This window comes from Argopecten irradians, chromosome 8 (assembly GCF_041381155.1).
Source record: "Argopecten irradians isolate NY chromosome 8, Ai_NY, whole genome shotgun sequence".
In the NCBI taxonomy this organism is placed as follows: domain Eukaryota; kingdom Metazoa; phylum Mollusca; class Bivalvia; order Pectinida; family Pectinidae; genus Argopecten; species Argopecten irradians.
In genome coordinates, this window is record NC_091141.1 from 13,941,494 (window position 1) to 13,963,413 (window position 21,920).

Genomic DNA, 21,920 nt, shown 5'->3' on the forward strand with positions numbered 1-21,920 from the left:
AAAATCGTTAGCAATAACTGTAGTGTAATTTAAGTGTTTCGTGGAGGTGTTTGCGAACAACCCTTATGCGTACAAATGAGTGGATTAGGCCGATACAGAGAGTCAACAAAGCGAGTACTCTTAAGCTTTGTTCAATGACGACCACTCTGGCCATTGTCTATCAATGACCGGTATTGTAGTCCTAGTGGACAGAGGCTCAGGGTTAGCCCAATGTCCGGTAACCGTCCACTTCCCGTCCGATTGTCCGGATCATGTCATTGTACAGAGTAACTTACCGATAAAGCCTAGGCTGTATTACTAGGGTGTCGGGCTGGATTTAAGTGTCATCAGCTCGCGAGTGAAGTGGTCACTTTGTTTTTACATGGAATCAGATTGGAAATCGACTTGTAAAATAATAATGTTATTATATAGAAACACGTGATTAAGGATGATACATGTGTTAATGGCTAACTTTGGAGCGTCGGAGGCATGTGTCCTTAGAAGAGGTCATAGGTCAAAATGCAGGAGACGTTTCGAGCACAGAAATGAAGTATTAAGCTGTAATCTGCTGCATTTGACACTATGTCTTCTGCAAATTAAGTGTCATCTTCATAGATTCTAGTCTAAATGAGCGTGCCCCTCGTTACCTTTTATTCTTTCTGTTTAAAGCCAGCTGAATAGTATGGTCTGTATATAAGTCTAACACGCAACAGTTGTAAATTACTGAAAATAAACCATGATTGATTTTTATATTGCGTTATTCTAATAACAGTTATCCGAAATTGATGTACAACAAATTGGTTCAAATTTTCTATTACATCGAAAAATCCAGATTTTTCAACAATTGAGTATCTAGAGACCAAATGATATGAATTTAAGCTTTAATTGTAAATGCTAAATTGTAGGGCGTCTGTTTCCGTTTATGTTTTCTCTCATTTTATACATGAACTTGCTATTTATTTATCGGTACATATAAACGATTACGTACATAATCAAATTGATGGAGATTACTATAGCTTTGAAGCGATTACTATAGCTTCGAAGCGAAAACAACATTTTTTTTTCAATTTTTCTTTTCCTAGTTTTTCACAAAGGGGATTGTTTTCACACATATTTGCGCGTTTATTTTTTCTCCGCCATCAAAACAGGATCACAATTGATGAGAATCGTTCTTAGTCAAACTCGTCATCTCCCTTGTATGTTACCGACGGCCTCCCTTGATAAAAACACTGACATATAACACTGAAGTCGGATAAAACATCAATACTCGAGATAACCCTACAATTTTCGGGATGTAATGATAATAGTCCGGATAAAACATCAGTAATCGAGATAACCATGCAATGTTCGGGATGAAATAATAGAGATAATAACCCTACAATGTTCGGGATGTAACGATAATAGTCCGGATATGCCATCAGTAATCGAGATAACCATGCAATTTTCGGGATGTAATAATCGAGATAGCCCTGCAATGTTCAGGATGTAATGATTATAGTCCGGATATAACATCAGTAATCGAGATAACCATGCAATGTTTGGGATGTAATAATCGAGATAACCCTACAATGTTCGGGATGTAACGATAATAGTTCGAATATAACATCAGTAATCGAGATAACCATGCAATGTTTGGGATGTAATAATCGAGATAAGCCTACAATGTTCGGGATGTAACGATAATAGTTCGAATATAACATCAGTAATCGAAATAACCATGCAATGTTCGGGATGAAATAATTGAGATAATCATGCAATGTTCGTGATGTTAGAATCGAGATAACCCTGCAATGTTCATAATGTAATAATCGAGATAACCCTGCAGTGTTCGGGATATCAATGTAACGATACTAGTCCAGTATTAACGTCAACGACAATATTCTGGATATAATGATGTTATTCTGGATATACGTATGTAACGACAATATTCGGAATATCGGCATTATTCGGGATATATACGACAATGTTCAGAATATAACGACAATATTCGGGATATATACGTCAATGTTCAAGATATAACGACAATATTCAGGATATGACAATATTCGGGATATAAAGACAATGTTCAGGATATCATATAAGGACATGTTCCCGATATAACGACAATATTCGGGATATATACGTCAATGTTCAAGATATAACGACAATATTCAGGATATGACAATATTCGGGATATAAAGACAATGTTCAGGATATCATATAAGGACATGTTCCCGATATAACGGCAATATTTGGGATGTAATGACAATACTTGTGATACACATAATTGCAAAAAAATGCTTATTGTGTTGTTACCGCTATGGTTGCAATGCATATCTCGAGTATTGGTGCCATATTTCATTTTTATCGTTACATTCCGAATTTGCCATTATATTCTGAATATTGTCATTTTGTAACAGGCGAAGTCATGAAGGCAAAACAGCACTAACTAACTAAACTTCGGTCTATTTAGTATACTGAATCGTGATGTTAAGAGGGGAGGGATGCAACAAGTCTGTGACTGGAAAAAAACAGACACCAAAGCGATAATTGTACATTACATGTAACTTAATTCGTTGATCATTAGAACCAGTCTATGACCCAATACTTATTTTAACTTATTGATTAACACCTGCCACATTCTAAATATAATCATGTGATTAATTTTTTTTACTCGTGGGATTGACGCAACACCTCCGGATATATATATATAGCGATCCCTCTCGACCCCGGGGATGGGGTGCTATGTGATCATGCCCTCCTTTGGGTGTGATCGACTGACTAATACGTGGAAGAAACATAACGCTGTCAGCCTAGCCGATAATAGGTAAAGTGTCAAGTCTAAGACGTCCATTTCATGGTCGACGTTGATGTAATTCTTTATGTGATATACTAGGATTAAACCACGGGTATATTTGTATCACTACCAACACCTGCTTTTCTGACACTAGTATAACTTCACAACGTATCTTTACATTCTCACACCATACAAATACATATAACATTAATGTCAGGGAACTGCTTAACTCTTAAATTACTATTAAGTATCAATACTTTAGTGATTAAACACCATTTAACGAACGCGTTGTTATCATATGTTTTTCAAGTACTCAAACAATAGCAAAATGACCTCTCTTTACAATTTTTTGATAACAAAGAACGTCATGATTTCCATTGTTTTGAGTTTTCTCATAGCATTTTAAAATGTAATAAAGATGAAGTTGTTGTCTGATTAGGCCCGATTCTTAAAAGATCGTTCTCATTTGTAATCACCAAAAAAAGAAGTTTTTGAAACTAACCAAACACTGAGATTAATAAGATAATCACTGTATAAGGCCCAGCAAAACATAAATTAAAATGACGAGTCAATAAGCATTTACCAACACCATTCTCTGACTTGAACATGCTTCTTTTATTTCACTAATAAATGTAATAAAAACATATGCGACAAATATATGCTTTTATAGCGAATGTACAGATCTAGAGATACTTGATGTCTGATATAGCTCCATCAGTCGTAAAGGACTATATATATATAAATGTAATTGTGTGAGTATTCGTTATCATTTAACCTTTTAGTTCCTGTGATTAGCTACATTTAAAGCTCTATTATCCCTTTAACGATCATCGATCATCGAACATAGTGCGTTTAAAACACCAATTAGAGCTCTATGTGGTCGGCCTGTCGCATATATCACTGGCAGCTTGAGTGTGTAGGTGGGCGTGGTCACAGCCTAAAATGGGCGGAGCCAATATGAGGGCGGGCGGAGAGCTATAGTAGGGAACACAGCTTTCTAGCCGCTGTACTGTGGCTATCGATTTCTTTACTAATCCCTTTGCCTATTTATTGATATTCAATTGGCTAATTTAGTCATGTGACGTATCTGTTTTATCACTTTATGTCCGACACTCGGATATACAGCCGTAAATGGACAGAAAGATAGCTTTTATATTCATGATCGGTTATAATTGCCTGCCGTGTCCCCAAAAGTCAACACTTTCAATAATTTCTTTAAAGGGTGCTGACGATTATTTGATGTGATAAGATTTATTCTATTACTTCATATTATCAAAGCATGGATCTACGGTGGACAACTTTATCATACGTCGGGATTAAGTTCTGAGAATAAGCATCCATAGGACATTTATGTAACTGGAATAATTCTGACGCTGAACACTTTCCATATTTATCGCAGTATTTATATGACATCTATTTAACAAGGAATATCTGACCCTGGACACTTTCCGTATTATCCCAGTATTTATAGGACATTTATTTAAGAAGGAATGACAGACGTTGAACGCTTTCCGTGTTTATCACAGTATCAATAAGAATGACAATCTCAACTTGTGAAGTGCTATAACAGATTGTTTTTATTTTTCATCTTGCGTCAATTTCATTCCGGGATATCCGAAGTTTACCAGAAAGACTCTTACACAGAAGATGTTCCCCAATATGATCAGTCCGTCCCCTCTCTACCATACCTTTTTCCGGACAGCACATTTAGCGGGACAGCCAAATGGAAATGCAACATCAGCCTCATTTCTTGTGGAAAACCTTTTAAGAGACAGGGGACATGCCTTATTATCAAGGCCCGGGGGTACGGGGATGGTTCCCCACCCCGGAGCAGGTCAGAATCCAGAAGAACATATCGCCACTTCATCCATCAGTGGACAGAACCCGGCCCCATATCTCAAGTTTGGTGTGAATGCTATACTTGGTGCTGGGGCAGACCAATCGTCAAAAATCGGTAAGTTTACTGAATCAATTTCCATATGAATAAATATCTTAATCATTATTTTGCTTATAAATTAATTCATTAGTTTTTGTTGCTTAATCAGTACACTGTATATTTTGTATCAATTAGAAGTTACCATTATTATTTTTTTCCTTTTTGAATTTGCATACTTAAAGTCGAATATCAATTAATTTTTGTTGTTGTGAAAATGGTCGTGAGGTCGATTAATTACACATTATATGTATATATCCTTCAATACTATTAGTGTCAATTACCGTTAAGTTAACGAATAAAATTTGATAAATCCTTAAGATAACCGATTCTGTAATATTCGGTACATATTCAACCCGGTAACTTTACGCATATGTTCCATTTATCAATGACTTACCAGAATTATACAATGTACGTATACTTTATTTGTTATCTTTCTAATGGTAGACTTCGACGATCTGGTCTAACTTGAAGAAGTGAAAGTATAGCCTCATATATGCATTATTATAGATGAAATCTTAATGATAATTAAAGTAATCAATGAAGGGACTGCCAACCTTCAGTTGGTAAATAATGTGATTTTATTTTGCGTTATGCTACCTGAGGTCTTACCATCAGATAAAATTCAGGATTTGAATCATCAGCACATACTAAAGTGAAACCGTAATCTCTGAATATTAAAATTTAGTTTTTATTCATTCATGAACATTATCACATTTAGCTAAATAAGCAATATGAAGAATTAAACTAGGAATTTGAGTGCTATAGATGAAACAGCCCCATTAATTTATTGGATAAAACAATATACCCATATTGTCTGTATATCAATGCTGTGATTACATTACATCTATGATCTATTACATCCTACAATATTCTGTAACCTGTGGAACGGAAAAGCATTTTATGTATTGGTAAACTGACGAGTTAAACATTTAGACAAATATTATCGACCAAAACATTTAGACAAATATTATCGACCAAAACATTTAGACAAATATTATTGAGCAACAAACCAGTGTCGTTGATGTAACATTGAATCAAATTACAATCACCAAGATGGTAACGACCAGTTACTTCAAACCATATCCAGAGACAGGCTTACTCGTACACAGGAAACATTTAATTGAGGACAATTCTCCTTATTCAACATGGAAGGACTGTAACGGTGATTTCGACTTTTAGGCTGCGTCGAAATAATGTACAATGGAGACATTTCAATTATAATGAAATATTTATTAAAAGCATGAAAACTACTTGAATCTTAGTTGATATTGATCCTCTCGTGATCATTTTATTTCCCATCGAATTAAACAAGTTAGCGTTGGGTTTTCTTACATAATTTCTTTATTATTTCTGTATCTCAATAGAGACACAATATGTACATATTTTAGCTATAAATAGACCGAGACTAAAACTCTCGCCTTTCTTTCTTTCTTTCTTTTCTTTCTTTCTTTCTTTCTTTCTTTCTTTCTTTCTTTCTTTCTTTCTTTCTTTCTTTCTTTCTTTCTTTCTTTCTTTCCTTTTTCTCTTTCTTTCTCTCTTTCTTTCTTTCTTTCTTTCTTTTTCCTTCTTTCTTTCTTTTATCCCAAATTTTACGATAACATATATACAATCTTATCATACGGACAAAAAAAAACCCAAATGAAACCATGGTACATGTAGGTAGGTATAGTACTAATGTGTGTGTTGAGATACTACATGAAGCATTTTCTAACCAATATTTAGCCAGATATCGTTGATTCTGTTGCTAAACATCATACCGGTCAGGTCAGGTGTGAAATTTAATAACCTTGATTTTAATTTGACAGGTGATAAAACGCCACTTACCCCTGTAATGGGGAGTTCTGCGTCTACAACGCCCCCCTCAACGTGTGTGAAAAGTTCCGGGTTCGGCGGGCAACACTTGGGCTGTCAGGGATGCACTGTTCGTCACCCCTCTGTATATGACAACCACTTCTCCGGATTTATGCGACATCCATACCTCGCCGGTGAGTTAAAAAGATAATAACTGCATCTTTCTATTGTAAATCGTTTATAATAAGAGATATAATACTATACCGGTGCCTCAAGGAGGGGGCGTGTGCCGAGGGAGGGGGCGATAATTTTCAAATAACGCATGTGTAAACATTTAATAGAAGAGAAGGTGCAGATTTTCTACTTTTTGATCCAGGTGTTTCATGCCTCTCACCACATTCGTTGATGTTAATGACATTGTAATGTAGGTGTAATCATCATACGAATGTGTTTCTAGAAACTTCTCTAAACGCTGTTAAACCACGTACCATACTCGTCATTTCCTCAGATCCAGTACACTAAGGTAAAGGTCCTTGCGGTTTGTAGATATCATTTCAAAGTTTTAAACAAAAACTGTTATAAACATCCTCAATCTTTAGGAAATAATATCACTTAGATGTAACGGCAGTGATAGTAACCCCTGTGGATAGAGGATGTGGTTTAAAGTCATTGCGTGAATTAAAAATACCCCATTGTGCGGGGTTTTCGTCAATCAGAGGAAATAGTCTGTGTTTTATTTTAACATGTTAGTATATACACTAGTAACATGTTAGTATATACACTAGTAAATATTATCACAATGTCATTCATTGGTTTGTTTGAGTAAATATTGCATAAAACATCCAACAGACTCACTCATACACGTAGTCTCTAATCAAATGGGATGCGATGATTTCAATAGGTCAAATATCAGTAGCATGACCGATAATATCCCGCGAGAAGTAAGGACTATCGAAAAAAGGGCTATTTTCCGCCTGTCACAACCTAGGCCGCGCACACTGAAAATACGCCACATTATCTCATTTTAGGAATAAGTTTAAAGTTTAAATTACTACACCGAATAAAATGACCTATAGTAGAAGTTGATCGTCTGTTAACAACTATGAAATAGAAGGATTTACGGGAAAACTAAAAACAATCGTAAATGGTAACTCTACGGTCATTTGATGAATTATCTACTGCAATTGATAAACTAGGTTTTTTTTCCAAATACGCTCTATTATATGTCAGATGTACAACATATGTATTCAGAGACCCCACATTTTAAATTTTATTTCTGGATTTTGAAAACGGCCCCCTTTACAATTGTGTGTCGAAATGGGCCAATATATGCTGTACCAGCATTGCATTGCATACATACCAGAGTGAGTTATCTCCCATGTCGACCAACAGCTGTTTCACATGTAAATCGGTACGATGATCTATCTCATTTCGTGTTTAAATGAGAAATTCAATAAATGGCTGTGTCGGCAACGAACAATTATTAATAATCGTATAATTAATTCATAGCCCTGACTCGATAGTATATTTCCGCAAAGGTATATTTGATTATGTAAATGACAAGGTAACATCTTACTGGGTATTTAATTCCCATCCCGCTACACGTCTTGTCATAACCATTAACGCCGTGTTTAACTAGTGTTAGGTGTGTGTTATATCCGTATAGTCATCTTGCAGACTTTTTTTTATTCAATGTCAGATAAAACAAATCGATAGCAGGAACAAGCTAACAATGCAAACGCGATTTTCGCGCACGGGTTGCGTCCCTTCACCTTTTGCGACTTCGGCGTATTTTCAAAGAAGATTTATAAACAAAATCAATATAAATAAACATTAAACCAAATATTAGATGTAACCTCTGACCTGTCTGTTATATGCTTCGTATACTAAGTGATTAAGTTTGTGGTCAGCAAATGTCCACAAATTGTCATTTGAAGACATGTTGTTCACATATTTGCGATTTCAACAAATATTCAGAAGGAAACAATGCGACAACAAAGTAAGATATAATACAAACATAGATACAAAAATGACATTTACAACAATATTTTAGAAACAAAGTAAGAATAATAAAGGTAAAATGAAAAAATAATCAACAGCTAAAAAAATAGTTTTTCTCTCGCAGAAGAATTGCATACACACACACACATTACTTCCGCGTATCGCGTTCATTTCTGATACTATTTTATTTCTCACACCTTTAGATTATATGTATACGTACTGAATAAATAAAACACGTATACCCTTGTTAGGAATCAAACAGTTGGCCGTTTAACACTTGCTATGGCACTTAATCACAAGTCATTGACAGATTTCTTGTTAAAACTTTTCATGATGAACAAGATGGACACCATTTGGTTTAAATCTGTAGGGTATCAGTATCTCGATATGTCTCAGTGTACCTATTTATATTGCATATCTATTAAATGCAAATCACTCGTTCAGGTCTACATTTCATTCATGTCCTCTTTCATTACTTCTCCGACATTTAAACTTCAAACAAAAGGGGCGTGGCACCAAGCGTTGTTTACACACGTATTAGGCTTATGAGTGCCCCGCCCACTCTCACCCGCAGGTCCCTCTGCCTTCAGGATGATCAATCCTTCCAAATTAAAGCCTAATTGAGATTCTTGTGAATCACTATTATGCTAAGAAGCTATAACCCACCATTTTACTGCTATCGCACGTATTGATATACTAATGTACCCCACAGTGCTGTGTGCTTTATGTAGGTCATTGCGACAATAAATTACTAACAATCGTATGAGATCATCGCATTGCTTTTTCAACATTTGAACTAACCAGAGACTTAGACTAAGACTCCCGTATCTGATATCAGAGCAAGCCATCAAGCAAACAATTAAAAACGTTCATACCAATAGATCAAAGAACAAAAACAATTTCAAAGAACAACTTGAAGGTAAAAATAACGTTTTTTTATTGTTTACTATGCAAAAACTTACAATATACATCATAAAAATGCTTCTACCTTGCTTATGATTTGTAAACCTACAATGGAAATTGAATATCTTAAAAAACAACTGTTCAAATTAAACTTATTTATTGTATTTAATTGCATGCTATCAACCAGTTTATAACCTATCTCCATATCTCCTTGACGATGATATGAATATCGCATTATATTCATTTCATATTTCGATAATTGTCGTGAGAAATACTGGATATGGTATAACATCCTATTCTACAAACTAACTGTGAAGTTTGATATATTATACAGCGTTTATTAGGAAATAGATGTATTTACTAATACTTGATGGGAACACTACAAAGAATTAATATTTTTCTTTAGTGGATTCTGTATTTCTATCTTCGTCTGAGTCGTGTTACAAGTAATGACAAGAACAATAAATACACACAAAATGTTAGGTATAATTAAACAATAATTAATTTAAACAAAGCATACTTGCATATGAACTATTGTATGTTTGTATACAGTGCCTCTAGAACTGTACTTCCTTATATTCTCTAGTTGGACAACAGAAATCATGTTTCAGTGACACTTCATTTGTACAACGTAGTAGGGTTGTGGCTGGATATCGTGGACAGTCTATTTCAGTATCCCCAATACTATGTTTTAAAGCGAAAACATCTTCGTACAGCCTATAAGGAGACTACTGTGAACATACCGCAGCCTCCAAAAATACACTGTCTGTAAAGCGCACAAAGTAATTTCTCAATAATAAAAAAAAACTGTCAGTAAAATAATCATACTGCGTCTGATAATTTTAAAGTAAAATGAAATTGAACAATAGGTAATAAATTCAAACAGCATTTTTATAATTTGTATAATATTAATTATTAAAGTGGAATGTGATGATGGAAATAACAACACCGAAATGTTTCCAATATTATCTGTTTAACAAACAAAAAATTAATTAAATACAAATATTGATGAAAATATGTGTGACCACCAGGCACAACCAATCGATCAACATCTGTATTAAATTTGCTGTTGTGTCATTAAAACAATTTTAATACGCAAACAAGTTAATACTATCTAGAATTGACGATATTAATTAGATTGTAACCTTGGGGTATGAGATAAATTAACTAATGCTGTGACAATGAAATAACAATGTAATAAGGTAACACCTGTTACACACGGACTATGATAGTTCATCATAGTGGCTTATAAAAATATTTATTGGGTTTTTTTTTTCAATTTAATCATATTTAAATTGAAGATAGGTCCAGGATCCGTTTGGGAGTATATTGGCCTTTCAGAATTTTATATCATTGCTAAAGACAGAAACATATGTATCCGACCACGACAATACACTAATTTATGTCACAAAGTTTTAGCAAGTAAAATGATAAATAAATCTCTTTTGGTCATTTGTATACTTTCAAAGATATCAGTAAAAATTTGAGTTCATGTACCCTAGTAATAATTATGATCCACTTTGAGGTGTTTATACGTACGTATTTTCTTAACGTTTGACTGTCTTGTGTGTAAAAGGACAGATTTACATAAACCCAGTCGTGTGTTATAATGTAAAATTCAATTCTTGCTTAAAGCAGTATTACATATTTTAAAACATGCGTTGCAAATTATTTTTAAAAAACATAGCTGGCAGGTAAAATGATACAATTGATGGGATGCAATGATAGAGCATGTCATATTTAAAATAAATAATGTAGCCAGGTTAATTTAAAAAGCAGATAATATTTTCTAAACAGAAATATAATTAATTCAGTTTTCGCCACAAACAATTTATAATGACAGTAAATATTATCATAAAGTACGAAAAATCTAAGTTATCTTATCGAACAGTTCTTCTAAAATATCCTATTATTTGCTGACTATTTCTACCCACAGGTAGCGTCCATTGTATTATAATGAACTAAACATTAAATATCTTTAACCTATTGTTGTTTTAGCCCCACCTCTCTTACCTGTGCCCAACGCCTTTTCTTTCCTGACGAATATGCGAGGGAAACCACGCAGGGGGATGCTAAGAAGGGCTGTATTCTCAGATATGCAGCGAAAAGGACTAGAGAAAATGTTCCAGAAACAGAAGTATATCAGCAAACCAGACAGGAAAAAGTTAGCTGCAAAGCTTGGACTTAAAGATTCACAGGTAAAAATGAAAAGAGACAACTTGTGAAATAGTAATTATGATTTTTTTAATCAGAAATATGAAGAAAGTAGAAATTTGGCATTGTATTTTGACACAAATAACACTTGTTAGTTCTCCAATAGATAAACATAATGTTTAAGTTAAGTTTAAATAGAAAATAATTCACTTTCAATAAATGACTATCATCAAGAAGAATTATATTCATATATTTCACACTGAATATTTCTGAATAAGGTAAAAAAAGTAAAAATCAATTAATTGATTATCATAGTTCTGTTGCACTCTTGAAATGGAAGTCTTGAGAACACAGGAAAAAAACAACAGCAAAATAATATTTTAATCATTCATTATCAAAGTTTTGCGATTTAAAGGAAACGAGAGAAAGCTGATATGAAAACGAAAAAAGGTTTGCAACATTGAGGGAAATGCTAATTTTCTTAAAACACATTCGATATTCATTCAGACGAAGACAAATAATGTTTGTAATCAAATTCAAAAAATAACCGATGGGGTTTATTAGGGGTAATATTATTTTATTTGCGTTTATTTCTTATAATACTTTAGATATAAATGATGAGTACAATTGTTCTACTCCCGTATTATCCCCTGTCAGACAACCCATACCCACCGGTCCCGGTGCCCCACTAGTACGGAATGTGGCGACAACAATAAGCAATAACATTTATGTCACATGCAGCCACATTTGCTGTGAGGTTTATGAAATCAAAACCGTTAATTAATACTCATTTTGGCGCCGTTACTTCGGTACGTGTGTAATATAGTGTCAGCGACAGACGTTAGATATTGGCCTATAAGTGCCTTTCAGTTAAATAGAATAATTCCTCTTTTCGATCGAATGCTCTTGCAAATATTGTTTCGCAGTTTGGCGTATTTCCCTGTGAGACTCGAGACGGACTAATACATTGAGATGTCATTTGCGGGAGTAGGATTAGAACTATTTAACCAAACGGCGAATTCGTAAGCGATGGAGAATAAAATCGATGGTGAATATATCTTGCGGGGCAGGCCGTCCTCGGTCTCGGAACAGCTGTGGTTGACATGCCAAAAGAGATAGCGAGTAATAAGAAAGCAAATTAAATACTTGGATAATGAAAATCGCTCTGTAATGGAGACTCGGTCCTATTATCAATGCGGCGACTGTGTTCATCTTAAGCAGTGATATATCCGTCGATATGACTGTTAAAGAGACACAGTTCAATAGAATGTGTCGGGGACGGCCATTTCTCTCTGATATATCTCGCATCCCTTTCATAGAACATCTTGTGCATTATGTGGTTTCTTATAAAAATATGTTGGATTATATGGGGAGGTGATCGATCAGGTTTTACAATGTAATAACAATATGATACAGTATCAGCACAAGGCGAAACATACGGTTTTATACACCCTCTTATACTTCTCTACAAAATGAAAATGTTATATAAAGTTTGTTTAATTTTGCAGATTTTGTGTCACATCAGTTTGACTTTATGATAATGAATTTTCTTTATGTTTTAGTTTTAAATAAAATGAAAGGTGAAAAAAATGAATAACGACTGTAAACTAGCTTATATACGCGACTACTTTTCTTCGCGTTTTTTCATGTTTCTTCAGGACGTTTTCAACTTCGGGACCGAGCACTCTTCATTTCTTCTTTTGTTTTATTTGAAACATGTTCGCGGCGATTCATGTTCGATATGCGAACATCAGTAGCTTTATAAATCAACGCATAAATAAAGCAAACTGTGAAGAATCAAGAAAAGGAATCACTGATCAGAACGTATCCGTTAAGATCAAGATGTGATTGTATTTATACACAGTAAATGAATTGTGCATATCAGTCATTCAAATCGATTCACGAATACATCTAATACTAATGACAATTATATGCAGTTAATGTATGTAAATAATTTGCTACTTATTTGATCACTGCATTCAAATAAAGACAAAATGTTTGTGTTTGACAGTAATTTCTGCATAACAATAGAATTGTTTTCCAATCTTGTAGGTGAAGATATGGTTTCAAAACAGGCGAATGAAATGGAGGAATTCCAAGGAACGGGAACTGTTGTCGTCGGGAGGATCACGGGACTCTGCACTTAGTACAAAGGAGGAGACAAACTCCCAGTACGACCAGCCCTCTAAGGACGGCGAGGAAGAGCACGTGCATGATTCTCTTAACGCCAACAGCAATGATGTTCTAGACTTATCGTCAGACATTCCAAAACGAGAGGACGAAAGTGACCTGGCAGATTCGTCAGACGATGACGATGATTTGATCGATGTGTCCTAACAATGTGTGTAATGAGGATACGTGATCATCGTACTGATGTTATAATGCTATAATACTAGTCCAATTCAAATATACATGATCAAATGAACTGAATTTCTTCAGACATTCGACGTGATTGGGGAACCAAGAGTCCCGTTACTATTTATTGACATCGTAAATTGTGATGAAATGTAATCGTTGTTATGTAACTGATAAAGATGGACCAGGTATTTGTTATTTACACGTGTGACTATACAGGTGTGAATGAGTTTAATTTGTCTTTGGTAACAGAACTATATATACGTACAGTACATACCGTGTTGCAAACTGTGAAATAATAACATTTGTATTGTGAACGAAGTACGGCAACAAAGTTATCATGATACAATACAAATGCTCTGGTTTTTGTTTATATTACAGTAGTCAATTAATATGCGCATTCTTAGGTACACAACCCGGTATTTGTGATAGTTTTCTCTTGATATAACACACTTATTGATTTGATAAATACCGGGAATTAAATACGAACTGCTAGTTTTTAATATCATAATGGCGAAATAAGATAATCACTTAAAAGAATGATATTTATCTAGATTTATTTGCTATCGTGGTACATGTATTACCATGGAAAAATAATAAATTCCATAGTTGTTACACAAGTAGTCTTAAATAGAATTGCATAATTAATGATGAATGAATACACTTTATTTATCGTAACCCAATTAAAATATAAATAAAATTATGTGACGTAACACATAATGCAACTTCAGTTACTAAAGTATTGTACAGTATAATTCGCATTTTGAATTAAGTTTACTAAAGCGTCACGTTAACACATGCTTTAAATATAACATAGTGACCATCATCATTTTGTAATAATAATCTAGTGTTTATTGATCTCTGTTGTACCCCGCTGTATCGGTGCTACTACATTATGTATGGTCTGTAAGCTTACCTTTGTACAATAACGTCTTCAATTGACATTGAGATACCGCTATCTGAGGTCCCCCAAAGGTAGCTGGATAATGTAGCCGTCGAATGTACTAAATTATTGTAGTATTGCTATGATAATTACGCCTCCCCTACTTTTGCTTGTTAATTATATTAAAAATCTTAAGCATGAAAACAAATAATGTGATAATATTACATGTTCTGGCTAGTGGAAATAAACGCATGGCACGGAATACAAATGTAGGTCTATTACCGTACAGTCGGTTATTTTATCAGGGGTCATATTTTCACCATTCCGGGATTGCAAAATTTTGATATTAAGAATGACTTGGCTTATATAAACCCATGAAACTAATTCGCGAAATTTTGATTTGCAATTTTTATCTTAACTTTCGGTCCGAAGAAACAACCGGTACATTGTATTATGGAAAAAAAAAATAATTCAAACGACTTACATGTACGTCTGTTCGGCGAAAGTAAATCGTTTAAAGTGACATTGACTTACAGGATTTGTATGTGCGCTTTACCGCTTTTGTTCCATCTTTAGTTTTTAAAATTAGTGCTGAGAAACTCTTTTCATTTTCTTTTAATTTTTCAAAAAAAATATTTGATACTCATATAGCCAGACTGAAAATTAATGAACATTCTATAAATAATTAACATTGATGCGGTAACAAAAATTCTATAATTTAATTGAAACTCACAAATTTATTTTCAGTAATTTGTAATATATTAATTCTTATAGTAATAACTAATTGACCGAAGATCAATAGCAGTTTATGAGGTTAATTAGTTTAAAGTTTCTAATTTCGTTGGCGAACACACCTGTTGTACATCGTTTGAGGTTACGACAACACTGTTATAAATAGGAAATGTATTAATATAGCGTCATTAAGTAGTCAAACGCTTAATAAGCATGGAAACGAGTATTTATACCGAAAGGTTAATATACATAATTCTAACGGAACTATACACTTGGTGGTAAAATAGTTTTGCGGGCAATCTTAGATTAGATACAGCGTGCTCATACGGTGCTGATGCATTAAGCTGTATTTGATTCTGCACATGTATGTAATTTAATAATAATTGTAAACAATACTTAAAATAAACAAGGCCAATCGAACTTAAATTTAGTCCAAACAAAGGATCTGTCGTCGACACTTTCAGCGGTGTAACCGTGGAATTATGATTACCGGTAATATGTAGGGTTAGTATGTGATAAAAGTGCTAGCTGAATAAAGAAAGAAAGATAAATGGTATTTTGATAAATACATGTGATTTTCTTTACTTTTCTAGATATTGATTCCATACATATATACCCAATTTGTCTTTGATGGTATCAAGGCACATACTGTATAATTTTATTGAAAGGATTTGTCCAGTCTTAGAAATAATGCTGCATCAACATTCGTGTCGGGATGTTTCGCATTTTGGATAATATATATGACTTATTTATGATTAAAATACACACTGTAAAGTTCTTTAATGTAAATTTCCTCCTTATAATGTTGTATTCATAATATGTTTTTTGTCAAACGTCAAGGCCGGGATAACGATGGTGCATTTTGACGTCAGAAATATGATTAAATTCTTATTAAATCAAATGGATTTGTTTTTGTTCTTATATCAAAGGTATCCCAGGGGCACGTACTTTAGGGTATATTACACTGTATCTGTTGTGTTGCCAATTTTTGACTGTTTATAAATGATATTTTCTACTACTTTCTTGATCAATAAAATATAAGATGTTGAACCATACAATTCATATAAAGGGGAAATATCACTAGACTATCGTTTCGACTCTGGATGTATATTGTAAACATGAAAAACATCCAACATTTAGCGATATACATACATTAACCGAAGTTGAATTGATAACAAGATGAAATGATTAATTCATTAATTAGTTAATGATAGAACTACATTATTGAATCTGATTATGTATGTTATTATTTTTGAGTAAAAATAATAAAATGCCTGCTATATTTTTTTCCAAACGCATAGACAAATATTGAAATTAGATAACGTTCCGTACGAGTCAGAGGAAAACTATTTTGAAGTAAATTATCATCATAAATACGTACAGTGTCCAAGTCATTTTGTCGAATGTTGAATCATCCGTCATCTTTACCAGTCGGAACACATCGCCTGATTCAGGATCTCTCTATGACGTCTGGAATTAGCCGAGGTGTTCCGATAGTCATAGCGGCGTCACGCAATTTTAATTCAATTGTATTTTACACAAATAATAGTCATAGCGGCGTCACGCAATTTTAATTCAATTGTATTTTACACAAATAATATCACATACACAATAACCCTATGCAAATGTATCATTTTCGTTCATTGAAAGTGATCGAATGACGCTTTGTCTTTATTTTCGCTTAGAACTGTTATTTTTCATTTTTTCTTCTGTATAGATACGCGAGTACGTTAAACGTAAGGGGTGTTTACGATGCCTTTAAAATCACACACACAGGTGCTTTGATTGAATACAATAGCTAGTATAAAGTTCCCCCTCTGGCGAAATGATAACCCCTTCTATCAATAGTTGCTTTAAGTATTTGTTCATTCTCGTTTAAAGACATAAAAAGCAATACATTTAAAGGCGATACGAATATTTAGAATGGCGTTTAAAGTCAATGAAGATATACGCAAATAAAGTGTTAGTGTACCTTTGATTTAAAAACGGGAGGTGACCATAAATGAAGATATACGCAAATAAAGTGTTAGTGTACCTTTGATTTAAAAACGGGAGGTGACCATAAATGATGTTGACAAATCCGATCAAAACGCGAAGTTTAGATACACAGTACCTGTACTTGTAAATGTACTTTCGGAAATATACTACAATTTGGTGTTATTCGAGTAGCTAATTAAAGTCCCCCTCTTTGCTCTCCTTAACATAATTTAAATTCCACGTGATAAAACTCCATTTTTCCGTTAGCTGAACGATATTGCGAGGTTAAATACCGGAGAATCTAGTTTCTATTGACAATTGAGAAAAATATAACTAGAAACTTTTGATTTCTTTAAGGTTGTGTGGATTATAATAACTGAATAAATTATGTAATCCCGAGGAAACCGTTTAACACAAAAGAAACTGAGATTACATAATTCACATGTGCACAATTGTAATTATCTCCTTATAACTTTAACAAAATCAAAAGTGGTATCTTTTATTTACAGAATTTCTGTGTAAGTTAAGTCTCTGATTTCTTTATATTCTATAGAATAATTGCCTTCTCCGCATACCGTCATAGCCAACTACTTAGATTTCACAGCTGGTTCAATTGCAATAAACCATCTGGAGACCGGGTTGTTCTGCTGCAACGATTCATTGCCGCCGATATTGACATTACGTCATTTCATCACCCGCCAATACTGCCGTCACGTCATTTCATCACCCAACAATACTGCCGTCACGTCATTTCATCACCCACCAATACTGCCGTCACGTCATTTCATCACCCAACAATACTGCCGTCATGTCATTTCATCTCCCGCCAATACTGCCGTCACGTCATTTCATCACCCACCAATACTGCCGTCACGTCATTTCATCACCCACCAATACTGCCGTCACGTCATTTCATCACCCACCAATACTGCCGTCACGTCATTTCATCACCCAACAATACTGCCGTCATGTCATTTCATCACCCACCAATACTGCCGTCACGTCATTTCATCACCCACCAATACTGCCGTCACGTCATTTCATCACCCACCAATACTGCCGTCACGTCATTTCATCACCCACCAATACTGACGTCACGTCATTTCATCACCCACCAATACTGACGTCACGTCATTTCATCACCCACCAATACTGCCGTCACGTCATTTCATCACCCACCAATACTGCCGTCACGTCATTTCATCACCCACCAATACTGCCGTCACGTCATTTCATCACCCACCAATACTGCCGTCACGTCATTTCATCACCCAACAATACTGCCGTCACGTCATCTCATCACCACCAATACTGTCGTCACGTCATTTCATCACCCACCAATACTGTCGTCACGTCATTTCATCACCCACCAATACTGTCGTCATGTCATTTCATCTCCCGCCAATATTGCCGTCACGTCATTTCATCACCCACCAATACTGCCGTCACGTCATTTCATCACCCAACAATACTGCCGTCACGTCATCTCATCACCACCAATACTGTCGTCACGTCATCTCATCACCACCAATACTGTCCTCACGTCATTTCAGCACCCACCAATACTGTCGTCATGTCATTTCATCTCCCGCCAATATTGCCGTCTCGGCAAAACAAAATCACTTTAAGTACAAAGCATTTTAACGGCCTTATTTGATACACAGTCAACAGCTTTGTTTCTGTTTAAAATTAGGATTTAAAAGAGATGTCCAAACACAATCGTACCTGTACTTTTAAAAACAAAACAAAAAAAGTTTTCATTTAATCAATATTGTAAACTTGCGGCGACTTAATATTTGTATAAGGCCGACTAATCACATGATGAAGTTTGGTGTAAATGTTCGGTGTAAACTTCAATAAATACTTACCTATAACTAGAACTTAAAATTGGACCAACATGCAAGTGAAAGACATATAGTGACAATTATTTTAAGATAGATAAAGTTAAAACCATGGCAAATGGATAAGTTATCAGGGGCAAAAGTTATACTGAAGTTTTCCCATTTTGGCCCATGCAAATTTATAATAAACCCATCTATAACGTTTAAACTTTTGTATCCCTTCCATATAAAATCTTGTTTAAATATAAGCTGTAACCGCAGGCGTTTGTGTAAATGCTTTATCTCATTATATTACGGTCATTAAAGTCAATGCTTTCAGAAGAGGTAGGATCGTTTTACCATCAATTCGTTAAAAAGTCCTTAATACAACCAGGATTTATTCAACAGGGTATCAACAGGGACTTCAGATTAAGATAATATAATCAGGTACCAATCCCTAATAAAAACTTCCACAATCTATAACTTGTTTGGAGAAGGGTTTTTGCTATAGAAAACAACACATGAATGAAAATGCAAATAATTTGTATATTTGTTTTATAAAGAGGCAGGACTCTAAACTCAGAATGTTTTCATAAGATGAATAGTCATTTGAAATTTTATAAAAATGACTTGAGGGAACGATTTCAATATATCTTAGGTCCAGTTTTAATAAAAGATAAAATCCCTAGTTATAAAAGAAATAATTGGTCGTTTTCAATAGCATTTAATTACTAAAAAACATATGGAGCCCAAAATCATGTTTGATATATTTATTTGGTGCAAATGTTTTAAAACCCGATTTATTATTGGTTTAAATTATACATTTGATACGAACTTTATTTGCACAGAGCGCGTGGAATTTTAAGGGGAAAAAAAAAACAGAGTCGAGGAATAACTTCTGTGAATTTCATTTTATTGAACTAGATACCAGACATACAGAAAATTTTCTGAAACAATAACGTATAAATACATGTAATATAATTCAGATGGAATTAATCAAGCAAATTTTATTTGTTATTTGATCCCTAAAACACATCCCGACATTTCATTATAAACTGATTGATTGATACGAGGTTTTACTATTTTATTGTAGTAAAACTGCTTAAAATATCAATCTAATACATATAACATCGATATCCCAACAAAAATAAAACATATGATTCTTGCTTAAAAATTGATTTAAATGAGTTACAACACCTTATTTCATCGCATCCCTGTGATGTCACAATCCATACTTGGATAGTGCTATCCCTTAAAACCTTGCCCGAATGATGTCAATCATAGTTATTTTTAGCATTGGTTGAATGCTATCAAATTCATTTTTGATTAAATATCTACCCCACTTACAGATATAAACAAAGAAAATGAGTGATTTATTTTACAATCAGTGTCATACATTTTACTAAAGTGGCATGTTAAGGAGTCTAGGAGAACACTTCACTTTCAATCGTATTTCTCTCAATATAAGCATTTTATTCATCTCCTTCCTTACCACCAGCATAGTAAAACTACTTCACAAGTTCTCAATACGGTTAGTTTTGGAAGTATAATATTGAACAGATTGCGTGTAGTATAAATCTAACCCGGTTTACATGTGGTGAGAAAATATGTTATAATCTACACTCTTCCGACGGTCTTTCCAAGAAGTAATAGCAACACTTTCGCAGATAATTATGGTTCTCTTTACTCGATAATTAAAAACAGTCACGAATAAAATAAAAACAAAAATGATTATTAAAATAACTTGTAAAGATTTAAACTGTTCAAAATTTGATAAACATCTCTACGTGGGAATTAGTATCAAAGATCAGATTTTTTCTCTCTGCGAAATCAAACAGCCCTGCAGTATAACGTAATTCAACACAAAAAGGTGTAATATAAGAACAGCGAAGAAATCATTCAGATGTGGACCAACTACTTTTCTACAATGAATGAATCGCTGAACTAGACTTCAACACGTATTCTTTCATTCTAATTAGTGGTATGACCATACCAATTGGCCACTGTATCTGTATATCATACACAAAACTGTAGTAATAGGTAAATTCACTTGCCAATACTACTACATACACTAGCCTAGGTAAAATTAAGTGTATGGGGATATAACTGACACCCAAAAGGTGACCATTATGACGTCACTAATGTTGTCATGATTACGTCAACTGATCACCTTAAAAATAGCTGTTCCATCTTTGGGATAAAATCGTCGTTGATAAACATTTTTCCTGATTTAACTTAAACAATGTTAATGCAGAGACCTCTAGATGAGTTAATAGCTAGCGCGCATTATGAAGATTGTCTGCAGAGCTCTGGCATCTACAGTTGTATAATTGTACACCATGTAGAGGCCATAGTGAGATAGTTTAATGCTTAAATAAAGAACACCTCTATATTAAAGACACTTGTCTATAAAAGATAGACTCGTCAACCTGATTAAGTGTAATTTATGTACCTCTGTAAGGAAACTTGTCTATAAAGGATACCTTTGTTATGTCCTTTTGGTGTCCTTTATAGACAGGTTTGATTGTACTTAAATAGACAAAATAATGATACATTGTGGCGGACTTACTGCTGCATTTTTACCAGAATTTAGTATATCCCACTTCTCTGTCT

At 34.1% G+C, this 21,920-nt stretch overlaps 1 protein-coding gene across 1 annotated transcript; it reads left to right on the plus strand.

Annotated features, from left to right (window-relative positions):
- Positions 1-3,880: 3,880 nt before the first annotated feature.
- Positions 3,881-16,401, plus strand: LOC138329440 (homeobox protein DBX1-B-like). Its single transcript, XM_069276450.1, has 4 exons — positions 3,881-4,709; positions 6,497-6,676; positions 11,385-11,584; positions 13,593-16,401. Exons 1-4 carry the CDS (start codon positions 4,403-4,405, stop codon positions 13,875-13,877), a joined length of 972 nt encoding a protein of 323 aa, XP_069132551.1. The 5' UTR covers positions 3,881-4,402; the 3' UTR covers positions 13,878-16,401.
- The last annotated feature ends 5,519 nt before the right edge of the window (positions 16,402-21,920 follow it).